At 41.5% G+C, this 20,831-nt stretch overlaps 3 protein-coding genes across 5 annotated transcripts; all 3 read left to right on the forward strand.

The window, feature by feature from the left end:
- The first annotated feature begins 940 nt into the window (after positions 1-940).
- Positions 941-4,858, forward strand: uck2b (uridine-cytidine kinase 2b). 2 transcript variants are annotated; one of them, XM_053884308.1, is made up of 7 exons: positions 941-1,181; positions 2,666-2,825; positions 3,110-3,206; positions 3,322-3,464; positions 3,524-3,621; positions 3,687-3,735; positions 3,800-4,858. In XM_053884308.1, the coding sequence occupies exons 1-7, from the start codon at positions 1,077-1,079 to the stop codon at positions 3,934-3,936; spliced, it is 789 nt and encodes a 262-aa protein (XP_053740283.1). In that variant the 5' UTR covers positions 941-1,076; the 3' UTR covers positions 3,937-4,858. The 2 variants fall into 2 exon arrangements, with proteins under 2 accessions (XP_053740283.1, XP_053740284.1); XM_053884309.1 differs by lacking the exon at positions 941-1,181 and adding an exon at positions 1,193-2,528.
- Positions 4,859-5,304: 446 nt separating this feature from the next.
- Positions 5,305-7,381, forward strand: czib (CXXC motif containing zinc binding protein). The gene is made up of 8 exons (XM_053883820.1): positions 5,305-5,331; positions 5,415-5,498; positions 5,591-5,647; positions 5,709-5,790; positions 5,858-5,889; positions 6,008-6,085; positions 6,971-7,036; positions 7,156-7,381. The coding sequence occupies exons 1-8, from the start codon at positions 5,326-5,328 to the stop codon at positions 7,231-7,233; spliced, it is 483 nt and encodes a 160-aa protein (XP_053739795.1). The 5' UTR covers positions 5,305-5,325; the 3' UTR covers positions 7,234-7,381.
- Positions 7,382-7,731: 350 nt separating this feature from the next.
- On the forward strand, positions 7,732-20,784 carry scp2a (sterol carrier protein 2a). Of its 2 annotated transcripts, none has more exons than XM_053884341.1 (16): positions 7,732-7,867; positions 8,759-8,816; positions 8,888-8,959; positions 9,751-9,882; positions 11,099-11,163; positions 11,478-11,604; positions 11,684-11,747; positions 11,816-11,902; positions 12,173-12,323; positions 13,508-13,655; positions 13,731-13,838; positions 15,597-15,750; positions 16,208-16,304; positions 18,001-18,133; positions 19,036-19,113; positions 20,379-20,784. In XM_053884341.1, exons 1-15 carry the CDS (start codon positions 7,814-7,816, stop codon positions 19,065-19,067), a joined length of 1,482 nt encoding a protein of 493 aa, XP_053740316.1. In that variant the 5' UTR covers positions 7,732-7,813; the 3' UTR covers positions 19,068-19,113; positions 20,379-20,784. The 2 variants fall into 2 exon arrangements, with proteins under 2 accessions (XP_053740316.1, XP_053740315.1); XM_053884340.1 differs by having other exon boundaries at positions 18,001-18,130; positions 19,034-19,113; positions 20,379-20,782.
- The last annotated feature ends 47 nt before the right edge of the window (positions 20,785-20,831 follow it).

The following is a 20,831-nucleotide window of genomic DNA, read 5'->3' on the forward strand; positions in this document are numbered from 1 at the left end:
CCCTCCGTGTCGGCAATGTATTGCATCTCCCCCTTGTGGCAAACATATGTATGTGTTAGTTTCACTGCTGTCTGCGTTTCATCCCAGTGGGAAAGCGACACCGCCATCTACAGGTGATTGTATGTCATTGCCTGGAACACGAATCTCAGATTCGCACTGGACTGCTCGAATAGACGTCACTTGTCACGTGTCTGAAACATCGCTGTTTAACTTTTTTTTTGTCCGTTCTATTTTTATTTTTTTTTGACGTTTCTGCACTTTCACCCGTGTTGTTTTTAATCTCTGACGCACATAGACATTTTAAGGATGCGTTACAGATGCGCACTTGCAGATTTAAATGCATATTTTGCTACATTAATAGTCTAATATAAATTCAGCGTTATTTTATGTTCAAATATCGAGTTTATATTTTTAAAAATAGTACTCGCTGAAATATTTCCCCGGAGAAATATCACATAAAATGCTGCGTATATGTTGATACTGGTCAAAGACACATGAATTTCAAAACGACTAGATACATGTTGAGATTATGGGTTTTGATCAGTGACGGGGAAAAAAAGAATATCAATTGCAGCGATCAGTCCAGAAGGTCTGGGAGAGGCTCCAGTTCCCTGCGACCCTATGAATGGAATAAGCCAAAGACAACAAATGGATTTTCATGAGTACAAAACATGAGGTTTTGTGCATTTACATCAATCATAAAAATGATTATTGAAACTGAAAAAATATATATTTAATTTCACAAAAGCAAATGCAATGGTCAAGTGGTAAAAAGTGATGCTAATGCTATTTCTTTTAGAGATAAGTGTGAAAATAGTGCCAGACGATCTTGACCTACAAAAGAAGGGGGCGGGACATACCGCGCGCACGCGCCTATTGACCAGTCATCATCTTTATTTTACATTCAAGATGTCGTTATAAAAACCACTGCCAGTTGAAGTTAAGACATATTTCCGGCAGCTGGACTCGTATGTATTTATTGTGTGATTTGTTTTTCGGCGCAACATTTCAGCCGTGGGCGGAGTTTGGTCGCGGCTGATCTTCCAGCGCCGCTGATCCGGCGGCTCACTGCAAGTATGGCCGGAGACAGCGAGACACATCCGCGGGACCGCAGCGAGGACGCCAGCGTTATTCGACAACCCTTCCTCATAGGTGTCTCCGGGGGCACGGCCAGTGGGAAGGTACATATACGGTCGGTTCGTCTGGGAAGTTGGAGCTCTTGTCATGACCCGGTTGCCGCGCACGTTAGTCGAGTGTGTGGCACCGCGTGGCTGCCGCGGCTCGTTTGATTGACAGCTGGCTCCTACTGCCCGTTCAATCGTCAAGTTTCCACTGGTTTGAACGTCTCTTCACCTGCGGGTGCGTTTTCCCGGAGCTGTGTCCAAGTTATTTCTGTTTTTTGCTGAAGGGTTTCCCAAACACACTGGCCTCCCTTTGTCTACGTGGACTCAATAGGTGTTAGCGCCGTTAGCTTCCCGGCTAAATTCCGTCACATGTGAACGATGCCGGCTGCCTGAGACAAAAGCAGGGGGCAAGTGTTTGTAAACAAAGTGGTCGGCGCTTTCCGGTTTAAGAGGAAATCGTTGCCATTAAACGATGCCACGAATCACTGCGTGTGCACTTTAAAGCCGACGTCAAGTCGCGGTTTTTCGGAACGTTGACCTGAGATAACCGCAGGCATTTGACGTTTTGACGCCAAAAAAAAAAAAAAACCCGCCAGCGGGAAAATGCTCTGGAAATTTAAAAACATCAACAATAAAATGCAGTCGAGTCGATCCATTCTCTCACCGTCGAAACCCGAGTATATTGAAGCGCGTAATAGATTTTTTAAAAGGACGCTGTATTTTAAACACCGTTTCCACTGCATCAGACCATACAATGACTGAGATAAATAAAATACAATAGTTGTAAATTATCAAGCTATTTGAGCGTCGTATAACTGCTCTGCGTGCGCGTCATTACCGCAAATGCGCGTCATATCCAATGGCGTCACCCTTGTAGTCGTCCACGGTTTCCGGTTATAATCATAACAGCCCTTATAAACAGTATATATATATATATATATATATAAATAAAACATAGCAATTATTTGGAGTGATACAATGATTTTAATAGCTAAAAATGATTGGCTGATGGAGCATTGTAAATGTATTTATTAACTTTATTACCTGACCTTGTTGTATAGATTAAATCGGTTGAGGTGTTGCATTATTATTAATGGCTTCTTTTATCGCTTGATAAATGTTATATATGCATACAATTGCTTGATTTATGGATTGTTTTAATAGCAGTGACATGAAGGAGGCTGAGGATGTTTACACAAGTTTGCTGCACAGCTTCAAAAAAAAAAAGTGTTCAAACAGGCTCTGCTTCTTTTGAACCTTCATCAGTAGAATGTTGGTGTACTAGTTAATTTCCTTTGTCTAAATCTGTTCAAGCATTAAATAACAATGCTGAAGAATTTTATGAGCCGATTTCATGGAAAGCCTCATGTCAGCAGCCATTGAGAGATTCATTCATCCAGCCAGGTCAGTGAGGACAGCGAGGCTGGAAAGTTGACCCCGCGTGGCTGTGTCGCTCGCCTCTTTATGGGCACAGGAATTTACAGCACATTCATCGTGCTAGTTTGAATTACCAGCCTTTTTGTTGTTTTGGTTTTGAACAGTCATCTGTGTGCGAGAAGATCATGGAGCTGCTCGGCCAGAACAAGATTGACCATCATCAGAGGCAAGTGGCCATCCTCAGCCAGGACAGCTTCTACAAGGTTCTCACCCCGGAGCAGAAAGCTAAAGCGTCTAAGGGCCAGTTCAACTTCGATCACCCAGGTAAGCAATAGTTGATTCAACTGACAACTGCCGCGACAATCCGTGTTCGACACGTCCTGGCGGAGAATCATGACGTCCTTATTTGGAACGCTCCAGCGAGGCGGATGCTATTGCTTCCTGCCTCAGCTGGTTCTTAACCCCCGCAGTCAGCAGGCGTTTCCTCGTGGCAGCTGCTATGCGGTGCCAACACCTGTTCCACCTACGACACATACGCGAGGTGCTTCCCAACGCGCAGGCCTGACGTGTCGACTGACAATAACTGGTTCACTTTCTATTGTCCACAGATGCCTTCGACAATGAGTTGATAATGAAGACTCTCCGACAGATTCTTCAAGGGGAGACTGTACAGATCCCGGTGTATGATTTTGTTACTCATTCCAGGTATGCCGCCGCCCTATCATCTCGTATTGTGAAGCTTGAAATGCTAGTCATGCCATCTCCTTGTTCGACGGATTTAATTGTAGATGCTCATAATGGTTTTCTGTACGTCTCAAAGGAAAGATGAGGTTGTTACTGTGTATCCGGCCGACGTGGTCCTGTTTGAGGGCATCCTTATGTTTTATTCTCAAGACATCAGAGACTTGTTCCAGATGAAGCTGTTCGTAGACACGGACCCGGACACCAGGCTTTCACGTCGAGGTGAGTCGATTTGACGCCGCTTCTTTTCGAGCCCATCGTCACGACGGTTTTCGTTTCAGTTCTCAGAGACATCAGTGAGCGCGGACGGGAACTAGAACAAGTCCTAACGCAGTACATCACTTTTGTAAAGCCGGCCTTTGAAGAGTTTTGTTTACCGGTACGTAGGCTTTTATCTGCGTGCATGTCATGAAAGGCGCGACTCATGCAAGTGCTCCTTTCCAGACGAAGAAATATGCGGACGTGATTATTCCAAGAGGAGCTGACAACCTTGGTGAGATGGGAGACTTCCTGACTTTGCCGTAGCCGTGTCTAACAGCGTCCTCCTCTCCTTGCAGTGGCCATCAACTTGATAGTGCAGCACATTCAAGACATTCTAAACGGGGGGCCAAACAAGCGACACAACGGCTGTATGAACGGCCACAGTACTCCACGGCAGCGACACCCTTCAGAGTCCAGCAGCAGGCCTCATTGATATTGAGGGGGGGGGAGCGCTGCAAATAATGCCAGTAGGCATCACTGTATTTAAGAAGGAACGAGACAAAAATCCAAATGCCTTTTATGAAGACTACTTATCAGTTACATTTATGGTAATTAGGAATTAGCAGTTTTTGGCAGGAGAGAACAGGCCCTGTGTCCTTTTCAGAATATTTTTTATATGTATGGCTTTGCTACATTTAAGGAAGTTCATGCTGAAAATAAATGGAAGGGAGAAACGTTTATTTTTAAATGTCTGATGAAACTTGACTCTTTATAAAGGTGGTGAAGAAATGAGCAGCAGACGTTTGTTTGCACCGACAATCCTCCGAGTGTTTCCTGTGTTTTCGTTTTGGTTGTAGAGTGTTACGCAAGTCGTCTGTTTAGTTCAGTTGTTCCAAAAGATGCTCACTGTTTCAACACACACACACGCACTCATTGTTCCTCCGGATTGCCATGTGCAGGTAATTGTGACAAACTGAACAATAACACACATACCTGCACACGTCTATCTGAACTGCTGCAGTTTTTTTTGAGAGCTATTTGCTCCAATTCTCCTGAAGTATGTTGTGACGAAACCTACCGCACAAGCTGGAGGATGTGTGTCAAAATTCTTTGGCATAAATAACTTATTTTCTTTGAACCTGTGACGCTTTGAAACATGGTGTGAGATCATGTGTTGAATCTGAATAAACGTGTCGCAGCAGGATGAAGATGATCCCTTTTTTTTCCCCATCTAGTAACAATCACCACCTACTAGATTGTCTCAGGTTAACGCGCTGTATCCATGCAAAAACACGTTTATATTTTGAATATAGCTCAATAAATTGCAGCTGAATCAGAAAGGAAATCCATGTACTGTATTTGTAAAGTGCGATTGAATGATTTGTACATAGGTATTTGTAATAATTGATTTGAAAACATCAATAAAATGATGTGGCTTCACTTCTGTATTTGTTTTTGGGTTGCTGAAAGTACTTTTTTGGTGTCTGAATTGTGAGTGTGAGAGGTTGTCTGCCTGTCACTCTGAATATCACTCTGACTATGTTGGACATGCTTCATGTCCTGATGGTAGTGTCAAGAGAATTAAGACAATTTTCACATGATTATGTTTTACATTAATAATCTTTTTCATTTGCGTTGCCAGTTTAAGTCAAACATTACGGTAGTTATTCGTTTATTAAAATAAAACTGAAAAACCGTGAATTAATTTGCGAGGACGATTCTGAACTGTATTAGGCATTTGATTTAAAAAAAGAAATGCGACTTGAATTTCAAAATATAAAACAGGTTTGGCATCTGTATTTTACCAACGCAACTCTATTCTGAGGAATTACAATTTCCAACGGGAATTGAACGCATCACCAAAGGCTGTCAAAGCTTCAAGATGGTGGTATGTGCAGTAGCTGCATGTCTCATTGTAAACATGAGCAAAATCGGGCTGATGTTTAATGTTTTTTTTTACTCTCACGGCAGAAATTTGGGCTCCAGTTTAAAGCCCTGCTGGAGAACATCACCAATCTGAGACCAGATGGCGACGATTTTCGCTGGTTTCTCAAGGTAGCAGCAGTGTTATGCTAACTTGCTAAGTTGCCTGCTTGTATTCCATCGTTGTGCTTGGACGTGTTACCAATGTAATGTTTAACCTACAGCTGAAGTGTGGGAACTGCGGCGAAATCCCCGACAAGTGGCAGTATGTCACCATGGTGGTGAGTGCCTGAGCGTTTCACCCGGCAAGTTCCTGTCTAGTAACAGTTCGTATGGCTGCAGGAAAGTGTTCCATTGAAAGGAGGACGGGGCAGCGCCAGCATGGTGCAGAAGTGTAAACTTTGCTCCCGGGAAAATTCTATCGGTACAAAATGCAACTTTCACATTCTTACTTTCATGTGCAAACTGTGACCAGTGATATTTTATTACAGATATATTGGGCGACACAATCACACCTTATAATGTAAGTATGCTGTGAAACAATTTTATTTTTTGCATACTTTTATATTCAAAAAGTGTTTTGACTTATAAAGAAATGTACCAGTTTGAAATGAAGTATTTGAAATAGATCGTTGTTGCAGGCTGAGGACAGTGAGAAGTTCAAGACGATGGTGCAGTTTGAATGCCGTGGTCTGGAACCTGTCGACTTTCAACCACAGGTGAAAGGTTTTATTTGCTGTAAAGCGCTTGATCATCCCAGTTTTACCAATTTAATATGGCAATTAAATTTAATAATACACTTTTAAATGTTTGCTCTCTTGGGGTTGGTGGACAGTTCTTGCCCCAACTGGTGGAGTTTAATTATCTCGGGGTCTTGTTCTCGAGTGAGGGAAAAGGGGAGCGTGAGATTGTTAGGCGGGTTGGTGCAGTGGCAGCAGTGATGCGGTCGCTGTATCGGACCGTCGTGGTGAAGAGGGAACTGAGTCACAAGACGAAGCTCTGGATTTACCGATCGATCTACGTTCCCACCCTCACCTATGGTCACGAGCTTTGGGTCACGACCGAAAGGATGAGATCGCGGATACAAGCGGCTGAGATGAGTTTCCTCCGCAGGGTGGCTGGGCGCACCCTTAGAGATAGGGTGAGGAGTTCGGTCATCCGGGAGGAGCTCGGGGTGGAGCCGCTGCTCCTCCACATCCAGAGGAACCAGTTGAGGTGGCTTGGGCATCTGATCCAGATGCCCCCTGGACGCCTCCCTGGGGAGGTGTTCCGGGCATGTCCGACTGGGAGGAGATCCCGGGGAAGACCCAGGACTCGCTGGAGAGATGATGTCTCCAGTCTGGCCTGGGAACGCCTCGGGATCCCCCGGGAAGAGCTGGAGGAGGTTTGTGCGGATCGGGAAGTTTGGGCTTCCTTGCTCCGATGTGCTCCGCGACCCGACCCCGGATAAGCGTCAGAACAAGTGCTCAAAGTGCTCAAGCACTTTTAAATGTTCATCGAACATGACCACAAATACATTTACATTTTCTTTTACCTAATATTCACTTTTGAATTTTAGATTCAGAGGGAAAAGTCACTCATAATTTATATTTTGTCTGACTCAGGCTGGCTTTGCTGCACAAGGAGCAGAATCTGGAACACGCTTTGCGGAAATCAATCTGCAGGAGAAAGTAAGTGCCTCAGGAAAACCAGTTTCTTTCTTTATATAAATTTGAGTTGAATTTAATAAAGATGAATATACTTTGATATAAAAAATGTTCCAATATGCCACTCTGTTTTACTGTTTCAGGACTGGACAGATTATGATGAGAAAGTCAACGAATCCGTGGGCATATATGAAGTGACACACCAGTTTATCAAGTGCTGATTCCTTCTTCAGAAAGATGAACACTATGTCTTCGTCTGGACCTGTTGCATGGCAACAAGGAGGCGTCCGTGGCTTGGATGGGATGATCATGAACTTTGAATTGATGGCCGTCTGTGATGGATCAAGTTTGTTGCAATAAATAAGGAAAAGGGTTATTAATTAAATGTGGAAAACTTTTTTCCCCCTCATCAGGTGAAACAAATGGAGCCACTTTACATATGTTGTAGACTCGTTTTTTACACTTACACAATACAATACTTTAATTTAATTTATTAAATCACATGACGGGGAATGAGTGGAGCAGAATATTTTCAGGAATCACAACTACATTAATGCACAAACCAGACAACATAGAACAAATGTTCATACAACTACAGTAGTGAAATTACCCGATCAGATAGAAAGACAAACGTCATTTGTTCAGTCGGAAAATTAATGCCGCCATACTTCCTGTTGTAGCATAGACGATCTTTGTCGAGTGGCGCTTCCTGACTGCCATAGACGATCTTCGCTGTAAATACGACTGTCACTGCTTCTCCTCCGCTCTCCGCTCCTCGTCTGTCGCCTGGAAGACGTCACCATGGCTCCTGGACAGAATAACCGTGTGTTTGTCGTTGGTGTGGGGATGACGAAGGTAAAGTATATAGAATAATGCACTGACCTAGACCTATTGTGCGCATGCAACCTTACATAACAGACACACGTCGAGGTTAGCTCGCGGCTGCTAACGAGTAAAACAGCGAGTTACAGAACTAAATTTACTTCTTGGTTCCTTCCTCAGTTCAAGAAAAGTTCTGCCAAGTCTAAAATTAAATCTCTACTCGTGAAGATAATAACACGCACCTAAACTGTTGGAGTCATCTCACAAATGGAACGAGTTTCTCTATTTCAGGTAGAATAGTGAGTTAGCACGAAGGTGCCAATGTCTATTGCACAGTTGCGCTCCATCCAAGTCCAGAGTTCATGGTCATAGCTTAAAAGTGTGTCATGGGTCATTTAGCAGTTTGTTAACTGTTGAAAACAACAAAAAACTTGTACGTACTATTGGGTTCACCTTTATTGTTTGCATAAGGTAATGCCGGTAGCTATGTGGTCTATTGAATGTTTATTTATCTGCATACTGCAAAAACAAATACGATACAAATATTGTTATAAAAAATGACAAAATTTAATTCTTGATTTTCAAAGTCAGCAGATCAAAACTGAACAAATAAATAAATAAGATAAACCATCACATGATCAAATAAATATTTCGTAGCCCTCCTATATGCACTGACGGATGCTTGGGATCTTTTTCCATCGCTATGGTTCTCCTCAGCGCTTTAGCAGACTTTTTTTTGTCATGTATATGTAGTGAAATGTTACTCAAAATGTCAGTGCTCACTCACTGTCAAGCGAGCAGGACTCTGCTTTTTAAGGTAGAACTTAAAAGGACTTGAAGGAGGTCTGCGAAGGATGTGCCGGGCTCTGTATCTGCTTGCATATCTTCTATATATATTTTTTTTTTTACATGTCCCACCTGCAGTTTGAAAAACCAGGAACCAGAGAGGACTTTGACTACCCCGAAATGGCCAAAGAAGCAGGTATGCCTTCCTTGAACCTTTTATACGTTTGACGAATGCAACTGTGTAATGTTTTTTATATTATTTCATAGGTCAAAAGGCTCTTGCTGATGCTGGAATTCCGTATTCGGCAGTCGAGCAGGCCTGTGTTGGGTATGTCTACGGTAAGATATTACACATTTTCGATGACTTTAATGTTGCTTTGTCTCAAGAACTACATTTAAATTAAACAAATGGGTCTTTGTGATCAATGTTTGGTAGAGCAAATGTTGTTTCTCTGCGGGATGAATTTTTATCACACATTAATATTAGGAATAATACTTCTCTGTTGTGCAAATTAATACCACATTGCCGACTCTTGAAATATTAAGTATATTATTTTGTTAGTTTTCTTAAAGGGTTAGGAACGAGGAAGAGAGGCAGGGGACACCCTGGAAAGGCTGCCAGTCAAATGCTGGACATACATACTGTGGTTACTGCTAAAGGCTGGGCTACCAAATATTAGTTTGCTAATGTGATGCTTTATTTATTTTTCATCTGTTTTGAACACATTCTCTGTCATCTGTTGACTTTGATACAGACAATGTTGAGAACAGACGTATTTCAACTGTCAATGCTTAGTTTTGTTGTTTTTTCTTGTAAACAATCAACGAACAAAAATTCATTTGCTTCTGTGTGTGTCTGCATAATATAGCGACACCTATTAAAACACAAATAAATGCAGTTATCCTAAGATTTTTCATGGTAACATTTCAGCTTGTGTGAAACTTAGTCTGTCCAAAAACCTTTCCCGCCACTGTATGTGCAGACAACCATTTATAGACACCCACAGACAATGACAATTATTTATTTAGGACCTTATAACCCTGAAAGTTCCATCTACCTAGATCTCACTGTAATGTGTCAGAGGACGTGTTGTGACTAACGATAAGGAAATACTTAATTATTATTTCAGGAGACTCCACATGTGGGCAGAGAGCCATTTATCACAGTCTCGGGCTGACTGGGATCCCCATCTTCAACGTGAACAACAATTGCTCCACTGGCTCCACTGCTCTCTTCATGGCCCGCCAGCTAATCCAAGGAGGTGACTAAAGATAAACATTTACCGTAATTTCCTATAAGGTGCCATTTTGTTCTCACTGTCTGAACCATGCAACGCTGCAGCTAATGTATGGATTTTTAGAGGCTAAAAAGCATTGTGCTGCCAAAATATTGAGCCCCATCACATCAAACCGATAAAATCACAGGCGTTTTATTTACCCTAAAGCGCTCAAAATGCGCTGCTTTCACCCACGTGTCCGCAGCTCTGCCCACAGAGCCGATCTCCTGGAGGACCGGAGAGGAGAAGAAGCAGTGTTCATGGTTCAAGTTCAGAACATTGCCTAGTTTGTTTCATGAGTCAGTCTCGATGCTGGACCTTGCTTTCTAAACTAGTTTAGAAGTGATCCTCATGCATTTTTAAGCACCACTGACCTTTCAACGGCGTAGACAGCACCACTGCACCTGCCACTTATAGACCGGTGCGGCTTTTGTATGGATAAGATCTATTTTCCTTTATAAATTTAGTGGCTACAGCTAATATTCCGGTGCAATCTATAGTCCAGAATTTAAGGTAGTTTTAACTCCTGCAACTACCTAGTTAATATAACCAGTAACTGAAAACAGGATAAGGAAAACAAACATACCAAAAACCCTCAAGTCATGTTGTTTCTCACTTGTGATTGAGAGACTCAAATTGTTCAATAAATTCCTTAACCTGGGATTAACACAAGGCCACATAGTTCCTATGAAATTCCCTTAAAAATATACACAAACATGCACCGTTTAGCTGTAAAGTCTAGAAAAGAGTGTGTTTGCTTGATTTTGAGTCTATAAATAATTCATATTTAAAATTTTGTTTGTCTTTCAACAGTTCTTGGTCCATTTAGTAGCAAAAGTACACAATATACCAGAAACTCAGCTTCTGTGTATTTACTCTGTTATTACAAGAACTGGTTTTTGTCGTTACACAGCTTTAATGGCTCATTTACGAAGCAGAAAGTCTCACTAAAGAAATGTTTCAAGACTTGATCGATCAGGTTTCTTATGTTTGTTGTGGCCAGCGCTGAAAAAGACATTTTTCAAACCAATGAATGAATATTCTAACTACAGTACACAGCATATTTGGAAAAAGAATTTCCTGAATCACTCAGACCATTGTAGTCAAGATAAATGTCTTGCTGCAGCTGATGTTGCTTATTAAAATGGCACGTTTTCTGCATGGAATTCTGGAGCTTAGGTTTCTTGTTTGTTTGTTTTAGGTCTTGCCGATTGTGTTTTGGCGCTGGGGTTCGAGAAGATGGAGAGAGGATCTTTGACTTCAAAAGTGTGTATTTCAATAGTACGATGTCATGGATAGAGGGGGGTAAAACACTATAACTATTTATATTGCCTTTGGAACTTGCTATCTTCTTCCCTGTTATGTCAAAACAACAGGGAACATCAGTCGACTTCAAAGTTCACTGAGATATTTCCGCCTCTCGTACCTTTATCTCCTACACTTTTGTCTGCTTGTGTAATGGCAAAATGTTTGACTAGTGTGACCTCTGTTTGAATATCTAGTTGTCATTTACAATTTAATGAACATGTTTTTGGATGGAATGAAAGGAAAATAAACTTTCTAAAATGATGTACTGATAGTATATGGACAGGACCAGTCCAATGGATAAGCACATGGAGGTCATGATCAATCGCTGTGGGATGGTGGCGGCTCCTGCGACTGCACAGATGTTTGGCAACGCCGGCAAGGAGCACATGGAGAAATATGGTATGTGTTTTAAACACTGAATGGAACAAATGACTACATATGACTGTTATATGTTTTGAGGTTTATTTTTATTCGCCAGGGACTAAGCCTGAACATTTTGCTAAAATTGCCTGGAAAAACCACAAGCATTCCACCAACAATCCGTAAGAAAACACTTCTTTTGTTGGGGGAAACAAGGAATTTGTGTTCATGTGTGACTTTTTGGGTGCAGGTATTCTCAGTTCCAGGATGAGTACAGTTTGGAGCAAGTAAACAAATCCAAAAGGGTCTTTGAGTTCCTTACACTTCTGCAGTGTTGGTAAGTAAGCGTACATCTTGTAGTCTAGTCGGACCTGGCTGGAAGTTACATGTATATGCAATGGCAAGGAATCCAGCTAAAGTATGGTATGGCAGCCACCTGATAAATGAGCTTAGAAGAGCTGCTCAAAAGAATCACACTCAAATTCATGTCTTGAAATTTGACAGTGTTACTTTGTGAAAGTACAGTAACACTATTTCCAACCCTTTTAAGGTGATTTAGATGAATTCAATGTATTTATGTATCAATGTCTAAAGCCACCCTCTTCAGTCCGACTTCAGATGGAGCTGGAGCAGCAGTTTTGGTGAGCGAGAGCTTTGTCCGGCGCCATGGTTTGGAAAATCAGGCCGTCGAGATTCTGGCACAAGAGATGGTGACAGACATGCCTTCCTCATTTGAGGAAAACAGCTGCATTAAGATGGTAAGGATCTGCACATTATTTAAACTGATGTATCATTTACATATCATTTTACTGCCACAAACCAACTGAACTGGCATCATTTCCGTGGGTAGTCAAACGTCACTTATGTATGCTTGCTGAGAAAACGTACCCACGTTCTGTCCTGCCCATCGATATTACATCCCTATAACAATTGCTATAGGCATGTAAATGATATAGATTTTATATGTGTGCTTCATTCAAATTCACTGTAAAACCTGCTGCATGCTCCAACCATGTACAAAAACTAACATTGAACTTAAAAAATGTTTTCATGTACAGATTCCTATTTTTTTTATAATAGGCAGATCAGATCAGATTCGTCCTGATGGGAGATGCTCTTTTTCTCTGGATTTAAGATTTACTTAAGAACGTTTTCTGCTTTTTTTTCCTCGTCAAACATTTGCACCCTAGTTGCATGGAAGGTGTTACACAATAAAACCTGATAAGTTAGGGTATAACTTGAAGCTGTGGGCAAGATTAAACTGGTTATGACAAAAATAATAATAATAATAATAATAATAATAATAATACAAAGTGATGGGTAGATGGGGCATCATGAAACAGTGTTGCAGGGTTGATGAAACGGTGTCCTAATTTTCAGAGGCCACTAGATGGCGCTCTTGGTTTAGAAATGATGTGAGGTTTCATTGAGTCTGTTATTCAAGTCCAAACAATTTACTGCAGACAGCACCATCTGGTGGCCTCCGAAAATCAGGACGCTGTTTCATGACATCTCATCGATCCTTCACTAGCAATCACATAAAGGAGTGTTCATGCTTCATATAAAAAAATAAAAATGATCATATACAAAAAATGTAAACACATATTTTATATATATATATATATATATATATATATTTTTTTTTTTTTTTAGTTTTATTTTTCCTATTTGAATTTCACCAAAAAAACAATAGACAGTCAGCAATAGGATTTACTCAAAGTAATTAATGAACGGAGGATTGTCAGGATTTACTTTGTTGAGCTGCAAGATGTCCACCGATGAACTCCTTCATGAGGATTACAAACGTTCTTTGGCAGTGGACGTTGAACTTCTGCACTGTTGTTGACCTTGTAATCTGTGAACACCGTGTCTTTTGTTCCTGACACAGACCAGTCTGACCTGCAAAATTCAAAGTTAACAGCTGCTTCATATTTCCGCTCAGATTGGATTCGACATGACTCGCGTGGCTGCCCAAAAGTGTTATCAGACTGCAGGTTTAAAGGCCAGCGACGTGGACGTGATCGAGCTCCACGACTGCTTCTCGGCCAATGAGCTTATCTCTTATGAGGCTCTAGGGTTGTGCCCAGAGGGTATGTATGAAAATGTTGGGTGGTGAGCCAAATTCCTGTTAGATAGAGAGTGAGCTGCTGCTGGTGTTTTCACAGGAAAAGCTGGAGAACTGATTGACAGAGGAGACAACACCTATGGTGGCAAGTTTGTTATCAATCCCAGTGGTGGACTCATCTCTAAGGGACACCCGCTCGGTGCTACAGGTATGTTGACTTTTAGTGTACAGCCGCAGTATGTCTCGTTACCACCAGAGGGCGTTTGTCACATACTGATGATGGGGATGGTGGTTTCAACTGGGCTCTTTTAAATCTGAAGAAGGGAACACGCCTGAGTAGATAATGTGTGCAGGGGATATTATTTCTTAAGCCAGGTATTAGAAGAGTGATGCATTCCTGTTCCGGATATTTTATTATGAATAAATCCAATTATTATAACATGATATGCTCGCTTAAATTTTAATTTCTACCATGAAATATTCTGCGGGTTGTTGGGTAATGAGCTCTATGAATATCCTGTTCATGGGACTTTGGCACATGCAAGCTGTGAGCCAGTGCCCTAGTCAGCTAAGCACCGTCTGATCCGTGGTGTTGCTCCTAATCTTGGTGATGGACCTCTGACCCTGAGAGATTTTGACAGCTATTAATCAGCTCCTTCTGTGTGCAACCTCGAGGTCATGTTGCCATGACATCCTTCAACCGTTATTGATTCACGCATGGCCACCGTGTTCTCTGACATTACCTCAATGCTTTCATCAGGACTTGGTAGTTGCTAAGGGTGGAGAGTGGTGAAGAATCTGCTTAAAAGATTGGAATTGTCGTGCACAATTCTGTGGGCCAGAGAATGATGGAGCAGACTTGATATGTTCAGTTGAAGAGATCCTTACTTTAAAGCCGTTAATCTCATTGAGATAATGGAGAAATGCAAAAGCTCACTTAGTCAGTAGAATGGTTAGCGCTTTTGGAGGAGCTGGTCAGATAAGGTGAGCTAACACGTTGCCTGTCAGTTGAATTAATGTTGACGTTTTACGCATCAATTCTTCAGGGAGACGATGTGTTGATATGTGAACAGGTGATTTACCGTGGCCGGCGCTTTGTTTTTTTTTTATCACCTCAAACTCAATGAACTCAACTGAAATGGGCTCCATTCAACAGGTTTTCAGGGCCTTATTTCAACCGTCCAGCGCTCAGCTAGGAAAGTGAAGCACTTAAACGCCGTGCTTTTTACAGTAATTGGACCCCTCTTCGATGGTTACCTGTCTGTCCTCAGTTTGTAGAGTCCAGGTATACTAGGGACTGGATGGCTGATGGGAAAACATGCACTTCTCCAGTTGGATTTGGACAAGATGACAAACTAGATCTATTTGGATGACAATCAACAAACATGAATGAGACATCAAATGTTGTCCTGCTCTTTTATTAGACCCTCGACATTAAGGTCACCGTAACTTTTATCACCTGAGAATAGAAATTGCTTTTTCTATCCAAAGCTTGCATTTTAGAACAGGTGACTAGTTTGAGCCTCCATATCGAAGCAATGTTTTTAAGAGCCAGTGGACGGCAAACTGTAGTGCAGACTTCACAAAACATAAAAAACAACTTTTTGGCAGTCATTCTGCTTTCAGATCGAATTGTGTTTCTTTTTTCTTTTTTTTCATCACTTCTCCTGGAATAAGATTATGATAAATTTAAGGTGAAACAAGTTTGAGAAGTTGTGCTAAAGATTTTTCGTAAGTGAAATTTCAGTGAGCTGTCACATAGATGCATAAAAATCCAGTTGTTTGGCAGTTTGAATTTAAATATTTGTCATTTGTTTTCACCCAAAGGGTCAAGTCAAATAATGCATTTATTGAATTGTCTGACTGAAATAACCCTGGTGAAGCTGCAACATATGTTGAATGTCAACAATGTTTTTATTTCATCACGAAAGCCTTGACACTGACTCGTCCCTGCTGTGTCTCTCAGGTCTGGCGCAGTGTGCGGAGTTGTGCTGGCAACTTCGTGGCCAGGCTGGTAGGAGGCAAGTCCCTGGAGCTAAAGTGGCTTTGCAGCACAACATTGGCTTGGGAGGCGCTGTGGTTGTCACGCTTTACAAGATGGGATTCACAACCAACGCCAGGTGATCAAGATGTGGTTTTTGGCTCAGACTTCAATTGTATTTTGAGCCAAGTGATGCTGCAAACACATTTAGAAAATACTTCAAAAGACACCTTAAGCTATAGTCATCTGCTTCCTCTCTGTTCCATTGATCCGTTTCATACATTATTCAGATTCCTATTTTCTTCATATATCTTAATCCATTATGCGTCATGCCAAAGTAATGACCAGCGTATCATAGCTACTAAGACAAGAAATGATGGAAAAGGTTGATGAGGAAATTGTTCTGATCGCGTTTGATACAAGTTTAGCTACTTAAAAATACTTGTAAATTTAGTTTAGAACTTGTTTTATCTGACTAAAAATTGAAGATTTGGTTTCCTGGAGGTCAATTTTCCTTCATTATTAGTCACTGCAAACACTACATATATGAGCTAAAGTTACTCATCCTCCTTGCTTTATTCATCTGCCTCCCACAGTCCACGCATCAGTGCCGTTTCCACCAGTGCAGGCAGTGGTCTGGAGGGCTTTAAAGCGTATTCTGTCTTCAAAGAGATCGAGAAACGTCTGGAGGAGGTAAACAAATGCAAACAGAAGTGCCCCATATTCCTTATGCTTGCTTAATTGTACTTGCCGCTCGTGTTGTTGGGATGTATACAGGCACTTTACATCACACTGTATTCTGCTAATGCATTTTTAATGCATAGTATTCTGGTTCCATACCATAAGTTTGTTGGGGTTTACATGTTTCATCTATTTTTAGGAAGAGCTTTGAATCAAAGCTTTTTCCACTACTGTTATACTACTCCATCATTATGTTGGGATTTTTTTCTAGATATAGTTGAGGAAAACCACTTAACCACTGAATGATAAAGTTAAATATATGGTTTTTCGGCAATTCCGAAAACAAGTTGGATAAATGACTCCTTCACCTTCACCTTCTTCTGCCGCTTATCCGGGGTCGGGTCGCAGAGGCAGCATTCGGAGCAAGGAAGCCCAAACTTCCCGATCCGCACAAACCGCCTCTTCATAAGTAACTCTCAATCTTTATATTGAAATTTAAATCAAATGAATTGTACTGTAAGTCAAAAAGTTACCAGGTAAATTATAAATGTAACTCTTTCTTTTATTTCCTTCATATTTTGTTGGGTTGGGGGGCAGCAGTGCATGTTGACTGTGTAGCATCTGGATGTAGTTGGAGTGGACTGAAAAGGTCTGCCATGATTCCATGAGTCAATATTAATAATGACTTTTAAGAACATTGTTCTGTAAAGCCTTCTAAACGGATCCAAGAAAACAGTTGTGCTGATCTCCTTGTTCTCGTAATATCTCAGTTACTCTATCAGCATTTCATTTCAACAGCGAATGTGTTGAGAAATGGCCGCTGAACCTGAGAATCAGAATCGTGAAAATGTCAGCTCCCTTTTATGATACCTACCCAGTCGATCTGCTTTGAAAGTCAAATGTGTTTCGTTCCTCTCCCTTATGACTGCTCTTCCTCCATATGTTGTGCAGGTAAAGCACAAATGTTTTATTGATAGCTAGACGCCGTTCACTGCTCTTTAAAGTGTACGTTTTGAGTGGCAGCTCACTTATTTTCAATGGTTTTGTGGCTGTAACAACGCTTAGTCTGAATCAATATCTCATTCATTTCATCATTACTTGAAGCCTCCTTTTAAAAAAAGAGAGACCAGGTGATTAGAATAAGCCATTTAAGCCAAGAGATGTTCAGCCACTGCTACACAGACACAACTGTTCCCTCTATATTGCAGTCCTGAAGGTCGTTGAATCAGAGTTTTCATTCAGTCCGTGCCTGAAATCTTCATTAGTTTTAATTAATGCCAGTCATAAGCTTCCTCTGACTCTCTTACCACAAGTATATTGAACTCTGAGCGTGAGCGTCATCCTCTGAAAAAACCTCTTACTGTCAGAGCTTATGTAACTTTGAGTGATGCAACACCTTCAAACTGCTGTCTCTTTAAAAAGTTAGTTTGATTCAAACTTTTGTTGTTGATTGTATCAAATATACTTCAAAGAGTGGGACACAAATTCTCTTGTCATACACTTTTTCAAACACGCTAGTGGTTATCTCAGGCTTAAAATATGTTATCAAAACTAGCACCTGCCTTGTTCAGCACTTATATTGATGCTTCACAAAGAGATGGGAACAAGAGTGGTGTTTTTTTCTGCTCTCATAATTTCAGCAGTTGCACTCAACATTTCTCTTGGGTCTTTCTACCTGTCGTTCAAACCATCTCTTCTGTCTGTGCAGGAGGGCGAGCAGCTTGTGAAGAAGATCGGTGGAGTGTTTGCTTTTAAGGTGAAAGACGGACCTGGAGGGAAGGAGGCCACCTGGGTTGTGGACGTCAAAAGTGGCAAAGGTTCTCTGAGTAATGACCCAGGTACTGCGCGTCTGCGTGGATCGGTGTCTTCATGCTTGCTCCTTTCAGGTTGTGCAGCAAAAGCTGAGATGACATCATATTTACAAAATGAGCTGACAGCTTTACGCAATGCAGCATCAACTGACGCTGGAATGTTTAGCCAGGGCCTTTTAATACTTGAATAATTCACTTGTATCTTTTTAAGTTATTATTTTGTTATATGAAGCATGAACACTTTAAGTGACTGCTCCTGATGGATTGAGGAGGTTTCATGAAACAGTGTCCTGATTCTCAGAGGCCACCAGATGGCGCTGTCTGCCGTAAAATGTTTGGACCTGTAAAACAGGTTCAATGACACCTCATATCATTTCTAAACCACCACCAAGCCATCTAGTGGCTTCTGAAAATTAGGACACTGTTTCATCAACCCTGCAACACTGTTTCATGATGCCTCATCTACACATCACTAGTGATTGTGATCTCTTATAGTGAGGTGAACCCACTGTCAGCCATAAATAGCTTGGTACTAACAGAGGATTTTGATGTCAGTGCATCCAGGCCATTTTATTCCACAATATAGTGAGACCAATATATTCAGAAACCATTTATGTGCATCTTTAGTTGAGTGAAAATGTGTGGACATCGTAGCAATAACCCAGCTAGTTTTCCTATATCCCTGGGGTGTTAACTGATTGCATTATCCTATACAGGTTTCTTCAGAGCTGGCTATATGCTGTACTGTATTTTCGCTCATCTTATGCGTTCTATTCAGGCACTTGTTCAGAGAATAAACACTAAAACGCCCACGTCTTGTTGAGTAGGCAGCAGCTGTTTGTGTCCACGTCTCATGTTCTATTGACAGTATCGGTGGTATAGACGTTGGGTTGCTTAAATAGTAACTCCAATTTTTCACTAAATTCCCAGGTAAAAAAGCAGACTGCACGTTAACCATGAGTGATGAGGATCTTCTGGATCTGATGACGGGAAAACTGAACGCACAAATGGTGAGTCAATTTATCTTTGGTCATGTCAGGAGCCATAGGTCGAACCAAATGTTCTTCCCTTATTTTTTTTTTCCATTCCGTTATATTGAATCAGATAAGAGTGCAGAGTATGTTCATATATTCTGTGCCAGAATCCGATAATATCAGACTGAAAACATATTTAAAGAAGGTGCGGGAGAGGAGTTTTTTATTCACTCGGCACCGCGGACAGACCTCCGCCTGCTGGAGGAGAAGAATCGCGGTGCATCTAGTGATGAGTGCCGTAAGAATCAGGACCCTCTGGGCTGCATGACTCGCCAAAGGACGCCATGTTACGTGCCCTTTAAAAGTCAATGAAGAGAAAAAGGAAAGTGGCCAGGAGAAGGAATAGCTGGGAATTAAAGTCAGCTGCTTGGGTTCTTCGCCCTGCAAGTTCATTTTCAAGATGGAAGCCGGGAGACAGAGGAGAGGGAAGCAATCATCACTGAGATTTGAGATACGTCCATCTCTCCTGCAGCGTTGAGTGGGTGGAGAGCAATTCCGCCCTGAAACCATGTGACGCTCAGGGCAGCGGGATGCATGCGCCTACTAATGAAGTGACAGATTTAGCTCTTTCAAGATGCACCGTGAAAGTCACGGCTACAGAGGTTTAAAATGCTGCTGCACAGACAAAGATAATGTTCAAAAACAGATATCAGAAGTGGATCTGCTATGGGATTTTGAGGAGGCAACCTGAAACCTGTCTGCAGCCAATTGAAACGGAGAGAAAGCCAGTTAAAACTTTTCATAGTTGCACAGAACGGAGACTGAATTTTTTTTTTGCCTCCTACAATGAGCTCTGTTTTTTTGGACGAGCCATTAGCTGAGTTTTATGACAGTAGCCCTCTGCTTTTAAGTGCAGAGATGATGACATGATACTGAATAGAGTCCATTATGATGAGGACAGGCATTTGGGAAGAACCTCTCATTCATGTCTGGATTATAACTGGCATTATGTGCAAACCTGAGGAAATATCGGCACTGACGTGATGCGACGACGTTCTAGGCCATAAATACCCATCTTGAGCACCATTGATCAACAGAGTTTGGGTGTAGGATTGAAGTATGGTCTTGTGATGGAAGCATCTCACCATCCTTTTTTTAAATATATAAAATCTCATTGGCATTTGACCTTCTTCATTTCCCCCCCATCATGTTGTCCTGTGTTGTGATACATTTTAAAAGATAACCATCAATCGTGGTGGACACTGACCGCCTCAATCCTTCCTTTTGGTTTGCCTCTGAAGGCGTTCTTCAAAGGGAAGCTGAAGATAGCTGGGAACATGGGCATGGCCATGAAGCTGCAGAACCTCCAGTTGACACCAGGGAAGGCCAAGCTGTGAGTCCATGGAAGTGCCACTTGTAGTTCTGATTCAAATCACTGGACCTCTGAAGCCTGGTGACACGGATTTGTAGAAGCGTTTCTCAAGAAGCCAGCGTGCCTTTAGTTCCCACGCCAGTCCTTTTTAAATGAGCTATTTCTGGTACCTTCAGATGAATGTGAGCGATGAATCTGTGATAACAACCAGTCCTTAAGTTTGTTTTATTTTAACGTCCTAAACGGCTTGATTTGAACACTGCTATTCCCAAAATATGAATGTCTCTTTAATATTATTGTTATGATTTCACAACTAAATAAAGTAACATAATATTTCTCTGTGTCTGTGAATCATTTACTCGCCCTCTGATGTTCAGCCGGA

The sequence above is a fragment of the Synchiropus splendidus genome, chromosome 13, assembly GCF_027744825.2.
Source record: "Synchiropus splendidus isolate RoL2022-P1 chromosome 13, RoL_Sspl_1.0, whole genome shotgun sequence".
In the NCBI taxonomy this organism is placed as follows: Eukaryota; Metazoa; Chordata; class Actinopteri; order Syngnathiformes; family Callionymidae; genus Synchiropus; species Synchiropus splendidus.